Source organism: Hyalella azteca, unplaced genomic scaffold (assembly GCF_000764305.2).
Source record: "Hyalella azteca isolate HAZT.00-mixed unplaced genomic scaffold, Hazt_2.0.2 contig8276, whole genome shotgun sequence".
NCBI classification, from domain to species: Eukaryota; Metazoa; Arthropoda; class Malacostraca; order Amphipoda; family Hyalellidae; genus Hyalella; species Hyalella azteca.
Window position 1 is genome coordinate 1 of NW_025938374.1, and position 12,628 is coordinate 12,628.

The window sequence follows — 12,628 nt, forward strand, 5'->3', positions numbered from 1 at the left end:
TACGTCATACACACAATATTGACCTGTACGTCATACACACAATATTGACCTGTACGTCATACACACAATATTGATCTGTACGTCATACACACAATATCGACCTATACGTTATACACACAATATTAACCTGTACGTCATACACACAATATTGACCTTTACGTCTTACACACAATATTAATCTGTACGTCATACACACAATATCGACCTATACGTTATACACACAATATTAACCTGTACGTCATACACACAATATTGACCTATACGTTATACACACAATATTGACCTATACGTTATATTAAAAATATATACCTGAACATGCCGCTTGGTGCCGGCAGCAAAAGCACACACGTCGCAGCGGTGCACGGCGTGTAGGAGCGACACGACACTGCGGCCGTGCGCCAGACTGCGGTGCTGCTCTACCGTGCCACGATCGCTGTCCCTGCCGTGGCAAAACATATGTTAGTTCTCAGGAAAACACGGGACTTAGTGGCAATACGGTGCTCGAGAACACGGTGACTTAGTAACAACACAGTGCTCTAGAACACGGTGAATTAGGAACACGGTGCTCGAGAACACGATGTCTTAGTAACAACACGGTGCTCTAGAACACGGTAAATTAGGAACACGGTACTCGAGAACACGATGTCTTAGTAACAACACGGTGCTCTAAAACACGGTGACTCAGTAACAACACGGTGCTCTAGAACACGGTGACTCAGTAACAACACGGTGCTCTAGAACACGGTGTCTTAGTAACAACACGGTGCTCGAGAACACGGAGTATTAGTAGTAACAACACGGTGCTCTAGAACACGGCGACTCTGTAACAACACGGTGCTCTAGAACACGGCGACTCAGTAGTAACAACACGGTGCATGTAAGGATCTGCACGTTATCTTATTAAAAAAACGGCGTTAGCGAACACAGTGACACGGTGAAAACATGACCCTCGAGACAACAACAAACAGCAAACCTCTTGACATCTAATAACGTGTAATGAGTGTGACTTAGTAACAAGACGGAGATCGTAATAACAAAAAACATCAATCTTCTCATGAGGTCTCAGTGGCAACAGGATAGCTTATAAAAACAAGCGCTCGAAAAAATTGTGTGTTCTTAAAAACAATTGTAATTGCAATAGAAACAACGATGCAGTTTTGTTCAAGTCAGCTCGTAAAACTTCTACGACAGCCTATGTGAAGGAGAAATAAGACTCCTACGTTATTATCAAATTCAAAAAGTTAGGAACTAGTGATAGGACTTGTAATAAGTGAAGAAGAACGATGGTTAAATGACTGCATCAAAACTATAAACATCCCAAAATAATGCGTTCGGAATTTATCAAATTTTCGACGTCACATGCAGCACATACAAGCTGAAGTTAAACCTGCGGAAGGATCATTAACTTCTATTTTAAACGATTTATTTATACGACATTTTAAGGTCCTACCTCTAACAAATGCATATTTTTACACGAAGGATTTTCATTTTTATTCCAATATAGATTTTTTAATTACGTACCTGAAGTTGCAAGCGGCACACTTCCACTCAGGGTTGCCCTGATGATCCAGGACCAGCTGGGGGGGAGGGAACTCCTCCTCCGCGGGGGGCAGCCCCTCCCCACTGCTCCCACCGCAGGCTGTAGGGGACGACGAGACTGACGAAGGTGACGATGAAGGGAGCTTTGCCGACGACGTGTTGCTCTTGTTCTTCTTCTTAGGTTGGTTTTGCTGCAATTGTTGCATTTGTTGCTGTAGATGCTGTTGTTGTTGCTGCTGCTGCTGCTGCTGCTGATTTGAGTAAAACCAAAATGTAGTTAATTACTGTGGGAAACATATTTTTACGATAAAAAATAAAGCTGTGGCGCTAATGTTGCACAATAAACAGCGCATGACAGCAGGTAGCATAAAAAAAACACACGCACACACGCTTTTATCGCGATAATGTGAAAAATTGGGCCAGGTTTACGACGCCGACACCTCTGCGTGATATTTACTGCACATAAAATGCTGGTAATGGAAGTAATGAATAGCCTGGAGGATGAAATTCTCTAAAAATATGAGTGCCAATAAATAAATTTTTATAATGACCGAAACTCTAATGCAATCCTATTTATTTGGCCTATAGAAATTAGGTGCACACAATACTACTCATCCAGTGACGAACCAGGAAGGAGGATATTGTAAAATGCAAAAGAATTTAGCAGAAAACAAAAATTTTGCGTTACATAGAAAACAAACATGCAAAAGAGAATATTTAAAAGCGATGTATACAAATGGACAATAAAATACAGATCAAAACTGTACGTACGGGAGATGTACCTATCTTAACTCTGAGTAATTCTCAATAAATTCGACATTTGACGAAGAGTACGGTACGTTGGAGATGCGTGTGGTAGCTGGCTTTTATACATTTTTTGTAGCGGTCCAGAATGAGTTGCGAACCCTTGAAAAAGTCGTTCAGTTCATAATGCTCTGATTTTTTTACCAGCGATACGGACTTCATGTCAACGCAAACATTTAAATTAATGTTGTCGAGCTGCGGAATAAGACGGCACGTTATTGCTTAAAGCGCCTGTCTCTTGTTCACAGAGAAGCGCTTATTCGAAACCTCGCTACTGTTCAAATTTTTCTTTTTTTTCTTGTTTTTTTCTTTTTTTTCACGCTTTCTTGTAGCAACGAAAATAATTAGAATTCACATAAATCATCTACAGCTGTGAATAATCAACAGAAACATGCATCATCGATCTCACGAATCAATCGTGAGATCGATATTTACATTGTGAAGTTATGCACAGCTAACTACACATAAAAATACACACGCTCCTCAAATCTCAGCAAGAGTATACAAACTCAGGGTGAATAAAGGATTGAAAACGTGAGTCCAACCAGTTCGAATAAATAATCGTCAACAGGGATGCACAGTGCAAAACACGCATAAGGGTGCAGATTAAGAAACTATTAGTAAGCTCAGCCATTCCAAAAACGCTTCAACGATAAGCTGGCGTAAACCGAGCGTCGTTACCCGCTATAACGCATAGCAATACAACACTAAAAATAAAAGGTGCGCACTATAGGAAACGACCAGGTAATATAAGCCAGGCTATCCTTAGGTCGCCATTGCAAACGGTGATAGAAAGCGAGGATTTATGGGACTCCAAAAGCAGGATGGATTTGCAGCAGGCTATTATTGAGGGCGAACACACAAAGATGTGAGGACATTTAGTGAGGAAGACAATTAATTATTAATGACAGAGACAGACAGGTCGGTTACCTTCTTCTTCTGAGCCTCTTTGTTGATGAGACTGAGCCACACCAAGAGCCTCATCTGCGGGAGAATGTGCCCATTAATGCTTCCTTATTGGGCACCAAAAACCCATTACATTTTGTCTTACACGTCAAACTTGGAGCCATACGCCCAGCTTGGACTCCACCGCAAATGCTCATCAAGAGGCATCATTTCAATACCGCAACTGAATTTTGGATAACCTCATATGTTAACATTTTTGTAAATTTATTATCTCATACGGTAACTTTCCAGCTTCTTTCGAAGAACTTCTATTGAATTTCATTGCATACTCAAGACGCACGATCCGCTCGCGTGAATTGTTTGAGCTTGAGAAATGCTCTTTCACACGCCGATTTCACAGCTTCCCACTTGCCTATAGCTTGTCTTCTGAATTTGTACAGTAGCGCTGCCAGTAGATTTAAAGTGACAAAATGATACGCTGCATGACTAACCAGGAAAGCAATCCATTATTTCAGTCGAGTTGACATGCGCAAAAAAACTGTCGAGTGAATGAATAATTAAAAGATTTATATGCAGATTCCAACAGATAATATGTAACATAAGTGCCGCGTAAAATTGCCTCTCTATAATGTACTGTTGGATGCCGCGAAGTTTCAGGAGCTACCGTTAATAATATAATAAATATACCAAAACCATTTCAGAACTTAGATTACGAATTTAATAATCAGTTTTAAATTAGAAATTTGAAATTCAAACTAAAAATGCAGACGATGCGTTATTAATAGAACATCTTTCTGGCAATATTAACGGAAAAATTGTGAATATTAATTTTTCACGTCATGAATCGTGGCACACTAAGGGCACTTATTAGTTGGTTAGAGCATTCAATTTCCATCCATAATAAAAAGATAATGTGAGAAGCACACTAGTTCGTAGAAGTTAGTTAAAAATCCCAAAATTTTCACTATCAACCCACTACTCGGCCTCATTCATGCAATAAATAGTGCACTAACTAATGTTAGCACACAAGCTGAACTTTTATCACAAATTAATCCATTCCTTCACAGATGTGATTCTACTTCAGCTTAGTTTAATCATATCACAGTACGATGAAAACGCGGCCCCTTTTCGCGTTAAAAATAACAAGTATTACTTACAGCACTCCTGTTAACAAATAATAAATTATCATAGATGAACATTGCAGTAATGATCACATAGCGACTTGTACAGTACGACAAAAACGCACTTTACAATAGAGATTTCGTCGCTGTGTACGAAATAAACAATCGCACAACTAGTAAAAAATTCTCAAAACATCATCCCTTAGCGAGTGGCGGCACACGCAAGGTTTGCGCTCCTTATTGAAAATTTCAGTCGGGAAAAGTCGTATTTGAAATATTCACTGCAAGATTTAAAACATTTATCCAGCACAGGTGTCAATACACGGGTCGGTGATGTGGGTAAATCAATGAAAATTGCTCCCGCGGCGCCACGACTTTTAGTGAGAAAAAGTGCTTATTTAATACCTATTGGGTAAACAGTACCCATGCATTCAACCGAGCTTTACCCAATAAATAATCCACCAATAAGGTGTGGGAAAAGTTCAAGAGTTGCCACGACGAGAACCGAAGACGAACCGTTCAGCGAAGAACAAGGATTGGAGGCGGATTCTTTCTATGGGTATTAAGAAATACTATTCCAAGCCTTAATTACAAGTACTTAAAGCATTTGAATTCAAATCGCGAGTTTCGCACAGTATAAAAACTAAAAACATGACGAGACCTGAAATAATTCTCACCTGGAGAGCGAGTTTGCTGGCCGGGTCGTTGGCGTTGGCGCTGGAGAGCCCGGCGAGCAGCTGAGGAGGCAGCGAGTCTTTGATTCCCTGCAGTCCAGCGAGTTGTGCCGACGGCAGATTATTCAACAGTGACAGGCGGTTGCCTCCGGGCAGACCGTGGACACCAGCTGAGTTGACGGCGTTCGCAAGAGCAACGAGACTTGAAATGCTTGCTGATGTTGACCCGCTGGCCCCCGACAAGATGTTGCTTAGAGTGGAAGAGGTCGGACATTTTCCAGGACCCATTGAAGACATAATCGGACTAGTAGATGGCATTGAGTGGGAAAACCCACTCAGCGATGGCACTCCAGCGAGTGCCGACATTCCCCCAACGGGACTCGTGTTGTGAGACGATCTGCCGCTGAGAGGAGAGGACGAGGGAGATTTGGCGGGGAGCTTCGTGACGCTGGTAGAGCCGGAGGCCAGAAGCTGCAGGGTCTGGAGCGACGTGTTCAACGCGTTCTGGGCAGACTGACCGCAATTCTGCGAAGTCACCCAAACAATGAAAGAGTGAGAAAGCGTGTAAAGACCGCAGAACTAAACTGAGTTTCGTTGAATCATTTTAGGTTTCAGATCATTACAATTTAAAAATTATGGGTTTTCGTGCGCTATCGGAATGAATCATTCCGATAAGCCGCGCTCTTTTATAACACGTTAAGTGCGTCTATGGTATGTCGTGTTCAGGGCGTATTTCATACCGGTGGTTCGTGCCGCACTTAACGTGTTAAACGAAACGAAACCTATATGGAATATATAGGAAAATTGCCAAAAATATATGCACAAAAATACACGACGTTATCTTGCTAGCTATTTCGTTCGAAAATTAGACACCTGCTAGTTTCACTCAGGACTAAAGCAAAGAACTATATTCAAACCAAGAAAAACCCAAGCTTTGACATTACATCCAAGATTAAATTTTTTTCAAATACTTAGAAAGAGATTTTTACATTAAATAATATTAGAAACTAAGCCTTTCAATACAATTTTTTTTAACTTGAACAAAAAACGTCCTATAGTTGGAAGAAACCAGAGTAAAAGGTTTTGGTTTATTCGCAAATCAAAATCAATTGAGAATGTGCACCACAAAAATGTAAAAGAAATTCAACCACAAAAAAATTCCAATTAATTTGAAATAAGAGAGAACTTCCAATACTGTATTTCATGGATGGACTTACTTTGAAACCTCATGTTGAATGACTGCAACGCAAATAAGAGACCCAGGCATACATATATTCTCCTTCATGAATAAAATGTTATGAAATTCTATCCAGCTCACTACTTTTTAGATACAAATAAGACCCTTGCACGGTGTTTATTAGCAAGTGAACGCAATAAATTTCTCACCTGTGGAGCGATGACTTGGTACTGTCCACCAGAGGAGCGGGAGGTGCTGATGCTCACTGCATTGTGGCTTCGCGGGGACACGCTCGGCGACGGCGACGACGAAGGTGAAGGGAGACGTGAGGAGCTTTTAACGGGAAGCAGAGGCGGCGGCTTCATCATATTCTTCGGATTTTTTGAGAAAGGCTGCTTAAAAAGGTCGCCATTTTTATGCGCATGCACGGGAGGTAACAAAAGTGGAGGAAGAACCGCCGTTTGTTCTAAGCTGTTTCTAAACTTCATGTTAACGGCAGCATCAGAAACGTTACCACCTAACTTAGACAAGTTCTTATCCTGAAAAAGAGCAGAACATAGTACGGGAGATGTTAGAGATGCGGCAGAGTTAATGGAGGCGCTAGGCGCAGTAACTGATAAGACAGTTGGCTCTACAGAGACAGCACTGGAAGAAGAAAAAGTCGTAGCGGCAGATGAACAAGGCAGCGGAGAAGTTTTTAATAAACGCGGTAAACCCGGGAAAGCGGGAGTCGACATCGCTATGGGGCCATTCAGTGGGATGCACACCATTGGTTGAGACGACTGTCCTGGTTTTTGAGTAGCTGTCTTTTTCCCAGGAGAGATTTGAGAAGATTCACTGGAGACTAGCCCCGACAAATGATCTGCATGCGCCACGTTAAAAGTTGGATTAGCCGATGCTGAGCTCGACGGTGGCGACGAAGAACACGTAGCGGGTGAGGTGTCGCCAGTTGACGGCGCTTGTGGTGACATGACAGGCGTGTCATCGCGTGAAGAGGCCGACGTGCATCGCGTGGAGCTTGTTGACCCACAGGAATCTTCGACACCGTCATCCGCGATGCTCCGTAACTCTTTTTCCACTTTCTTCAAACGGCCTTTGCGCGGCGGGATGCCACCCTCCGTTCGGCACGCCTGCGTTTCGTCTAGCTGAATAATAGAGACATATTTTTCGTACTTTTCATAGTTCTTCTCACCAGTTTCATCAGTGATTAAAACATCCGCAGTTAAATGAGCCTTGTCTCTGCCGGATTTAATCTTGATGTGTTTGGTGATGTCCCAGCGCCAGTTGGAGCGATAAGGACACACTGAACACACGTAAGGTTTCTTGTTGTAGTGACCAACAATATGGACGTGGAAACGCGATGCAGTCGTAGACCAAAACTTGCATTGCGGACACAAATACGCCCTTTTAGAGAACACAAAACCTTTCCCTTCAGAAGCCGGTTTCTCATCGGAGTTTACAATGAGTTTTTCTTGGGATTCGTCAAGAGCCTCGTACTGATTAGCAGTGACTTCTGACGTAGATGCAGACTCTGTGTCATGTTTCCCGTCAATCTCTTCTTCCTTTATATCAATTTTCAGCTTCATGTCGTCAGCATCAGCAGAATTGGAGCTATCCTCGTCGTCACTCGCGACTCGGTTATTGCAATGGCTTTTGCTGTGAACTTCTTTCAAAGGCTGAACACGCAATTCTGGTTTGCAGGTTTGCTCAGTAGCATCATCTTCATCATCGGAGTCCTCGTTCTTATGACCTTCAGCTCGCGATCTCCGAGGGGCAACGTCGATTATTTGATTTTTTCTTGCTTCAGGACATTTTTTCAGATGGAATGAGAGATCTTCGGTAGTTCTACATCGAAGTTGACAAAACTGACACTTAGCCGATAAACTAGTCACCCTAGGTGTATTTTTGACGCTCAAATGAAGCTTTGCGTGGCGCACGGACTCCGCGAGACACTTGGAGTTGTGGTTGCAGTATTGACACACGAGATTTTGTGCGTTCGGTGTAGTAGATTTCTCATTGAAGTCATCTGAAGCTGCTTTCTTACGAGTCTCTCTAACTTCTGGTGTTTTTGAGTGAGTGACAATATCAGAATCGTTAGCATCGTTAACGGAATCCGGCGAAAACGATTCTGTAAAGTCTGAATCTTCCAGAGATTCGTTTTTAGAAGAGTCAGGGTCAGTTGCCACAGACACGTTACCGGATGATGTACTCCTTGTTACTTTACGACCCGCAGGTAGCGGCACCTCACATTGAGCGTCATGCATTTTCTTGCCGTGACGAATAAGGTCATTCTTGAAGGCCGCTTTGAAAGAGCATTGATCGCACTTGTAATTCTTCATGTAAACATTCCCGTTCCTGTGAACGAAATCATCTGGATGGATAAAATCCTCTTCAAAGTTATGTCGCTCGTTAATTTCTTGAGTTGAAAGCGAGTCTTTTGAATTCTTCATTTTTCTAAAGGTCATTTTAATCTTTGGTTTCTTTTTCCTTGAATCGCCAGTGACATCAAAATCGTCAGGAGGATAATGCAGAGAGCTGCTCTCCTCCTGGCAGCTAACGTCAAGCGTTGCCACAGTAAAACTCTGGTCAGGACCATCAGCGAGCTGAAAAGCATCAGGATGCTCATCACGCTCCATTTTCATGAGCTCAAGTTCTTCTTCATCTGTTGCGAATTCCCCTAATTCAGTGGCTCCAATTGTGCGCTTCTGATCCCGCTCCTTGACTTGGTCAGGCGTGAGGTGATGATTGGCCACATGGACTGTGAGAGATTGCTTGATTTGAGCCGTGAAGTTACATAGATGGCATTTGTGTTCTCCACTCTCATCGGTGTGGTTCCGGCAGTGACGGTCCAGGTTCCACCGATAGGGCGTACGAAAATCACAGAAGTCGCACTTAATGATGGGCAGCTGGTGGTATTTCATATGCTTTGTATAGCGACCTTTGAGCTGCGTTGCGTACGCACATTTTGAACAACGATAAAAAGTGCGTTTCAAGTGGCAAGATTCCTCATGTTTGCTCAAAGCCTTCTGGCTTTTGCCTACAAAGTCACAATGATCGCAGTGGTTGTTCTGGTCTTCTTTTCTGGAGGAAACTTCATCTACTTCCTCTTCGGCTTCTTCTCCAAAGTCCTCGTGAAGAGGTTCGGACTCTTCAACCTCCACTTGCAATTTGCTAACACTCTTGGAGGGCTTTTTGCTGGCCATGATAAAAGACTCCTTGACGTGTGCCGGTGAAGGAGCTTCATATGATGCAGAATTTATTTTACGTTTCACGCCGCTTTCATCCATTTCGAGGTTAAATTTGTGCACCATCTGCATGTGTCGTGTCAGTTTCGTGAAATTTTTAGAAGCGTACTGGCAAGACTTGCACTCGTAGATGTGAATGGCTTCGAAATGTACGTCACGTATGTGGTACAAATGATCACGAGGATTTTGAGTGGATAAATTACAGTACTCGCAGACGTAAGTTCTGGTCATTTTACACCTGGGCAATGACTTTTTGGTCGTTTTCTTGCCAGGCATCGACTTTTTTGCGACCATTTCAGCTGCTTCTGGGATTGATTTTGACTCTAATTGACGTTTAATGCCCCTAGGCCGCTTGCTTTCAGTTTGTTCTCCAGTCATCTCGTAGTCTTCGTTCATAATGCTAGATTCATCATTTTCGACAGCTGTCTCTTCATCAAAATCAAAAGTATTGACGGTAATATCAGTCTCCGAATGCATTTCATTTTCAGTCACTTCTTCATTATGATCATTCTCGATATTACAATATTTCTCGCCAGTAGATTCCAAATGCCCAGAAAAGCCCTCCTCCGCATCTAGCCGAAAGTCATCCTCTTGGGATGGTTGAGCCTCCATTGACAACTCTCCATTATCAACGGAAAGCGCACCACTTCGGTCATTATGATGATACTCTGGCGGCTCATAAATAACTTGTGAGTCGTCCGTTGCAATTCTCTTCAAATTATGGGGATCGTTTACACTCTGCATAAGATCTAAATTTATACTTTCTGTATCCATATTGGAAACGACTTCATCTTCTAGATGTGAAAACTCATCGTGAATTTTATATTCAGCAGCCAACGATTTCGGTTCCAACGATACGGAACCTGAAGCCTCGATTCCGTTAAATAAACTATTCTGATCGTGTGATCTGTCTAATGTGTCGTCGTGTTCATCTCCCGAGACACCGAGCTGACAGTTTGACTCGACTATGTGGGAGCTAGTGCCAGTAAATTCGCAGTTTGGAGCGACGACAATTTTACTCAACTCATGGACAATTTTTCTAAACTTGTCAGGTATAAGGTCGGTTAATTTGGCAACCTGAGAGCCAGTGTCCATAATTTGAGTATCTAAAGCACGCAGAGCAGCGTTATCTTTAGAGTTGTCAGGAACGTCTGTTTCGATATTATCTCCAAGCGAAACATTTGCTTCACTTGCCGGAAACGAAACGATTCTTTCAGTAGTCGATATATTAGTTTCCAAAGCAACAGGTAGAACATTCATTTCTGAAGATTGGGAACCGAAGTTTGTTTCAGTTTCGTCGAGTGAAACGTTCTGTCTGTCTATAGATTCACTTCCCTCGACTGAAGAATAAAGTAAGGGATCTGAGTGTGAAACATCAACTTGAGGCACTTTGCCAACTGGCGCCAGGTTGCGGCAGGCATCATTGCGTGACTCAAGTGCTGGCACATTATCCTCACTCTCTTCTTCTCCCTCGTGTTTCAAAAAATTTTGCGGATTTTCAAGCTCATCGACATTCGTCGGAAGCAGTTTGCTCAACTGAGACGAGACCTTTCCCTGTGCATCAATTTCACTACAAGCGGCAATCCCGGCAAGTTTTTCTGTTACTTCAGTGGGTTCTTCCTTCTCAGTAGGCTCTTCGTTCTTGACGAGTTCATTTACTCCATCAATGATTTCCTCCTCCACAACGAGTTCTTTTTCACTCGACTCCAGCGTGTTTTTCTCAGAAAGTTCTTTGCTGCTTCCAGCTATTTGTTCCTCATTGCAAACACGTACTTGATCTTTCTTAGAAAGACCTCCATCTTCGGAGGGTTTCCCCGTATCTTGAGTAATTTCATCCTTATCTTCAGCAGCAACAGTAGTTTCCGCAATGGCCGTCGACTCGGTGTGTATCGCTGATGTTAGTTTGCGGTCTTCAGAAGTCCGGAGTACGCATTCCGGTTCCTGCATTCTGCGAACAAACAAGAGCATTAGTTGCTTAAACACTCAATTAAGATTATCTCAATCCCGATTGCAACATTGCGTAACAAATCATTAGAACGAACGCAAATTACAAAGAAAGAGCGTAATTAAACGTTATGAAAATACAATAAAAAGAACGCAGGTAATGGGAGACAGTAATGTCCAGAGATGAAGAAAACTTTGAGTGCATCGAAGAAGGTGTGTGGACGTTCACAGGATGAGTGCAGCTCAAAAATAATAAATAATGTCAAGTGTACAAATGGTACACTTTACACCACGCAAACAAAGTGACCACTAGATCACATCGTAAACTCACCAGATTAGGCACGGCGGTGACTTCAAAAATCCACCATGACTTCAAAAATCCAGCATGTCTTCAACAAATCGGAACATATGGGAAATCCAAGCATCAACGTGGCAGAGACAGGCTCTCTTGGCAACATGCATACGACACTTGCGTCGCATTCATAGCAAAATAGATATTAACACATCGAAATTTTAGTAATATCGTGGCGTAGAAATATCATAAAACCCGAATCATCTCCAGTTTTCCATTCACAAATTCTTGCAAAATTCATCACATTGTCCAAATTTGGAAAAGTTATGTTTTTTCGACAATTTTTCTGTTATTTTGGATGTTTCTGGCCACCATTCAATTACTAAATACATGAAATATCGAACGCAATTGAGATTGAATTGAATCAATGCAAATGAATACGATGATCAAAATAAAACAGCAAATATCAATAATAAAAAACTAAAGTAACGATCACTATTAACGACGATCATATCTTCCATTAGAATAAAAGCTTTAAGGCCAGTCTCCAAACAAATGCAGTTTATCGTGACAGTTTTAAAATTTAAATTTATGTTAAATTTAACATAAGAATGACGCTGCAGGCCGTAGACTTCTGAGCAGCATTTTCAACTAGTATACCGGCCTCAAAATATAACAGGTTTGCCGTCACGTATCTCAGAAAAAGACCAATCCGTGAGTGGAAACTAAAAAGATAGACAAAAAAGAAGTGGGTAAGATCTTACAAGACATATATCAAGCTTGCTATTACCATTAATTCAAAGACCAATGTGTGGCTAATACCGTCCCGAACTCAGCTTTACGATAGCTGAATTGTTTCTCAGCAGTTTTCTGATCTGGCTGATCAAGATACGTATTTATTAATATCACCATAAAGTTTCCAGGGT

At 42.0% G+C, this 12,628-nt stretch overlaps 1 protein-coding gene across 1 annotated transcript; it reads right to left on the minus strand.

Moving 5' to 3' along the window:
- Nucleotides 1–309: 309 nt before the first annotated feature.
- LOC108676258 lies at nt 310–11,804 on the minus strand (the record flags this gene model as incomplete). Its single annotated transcript, XM_018164312.2, has 6 exons — nt 11,742–11,804; nt 6,431–11,414; nt 5,048–5,569; nt 3,274–3,327; nt 1,522–1,790; nt 310–439 (listed from the first exon to the last, which is right to left on the minus strand). Coding segments are annotated over exons 2-6 (5,958 nt in total), but the record flags the coding sequence as incomplete, so codon positions are not given.
- Nucleotides 11,805–12,628: the final 824 nt, after the last annotated feature.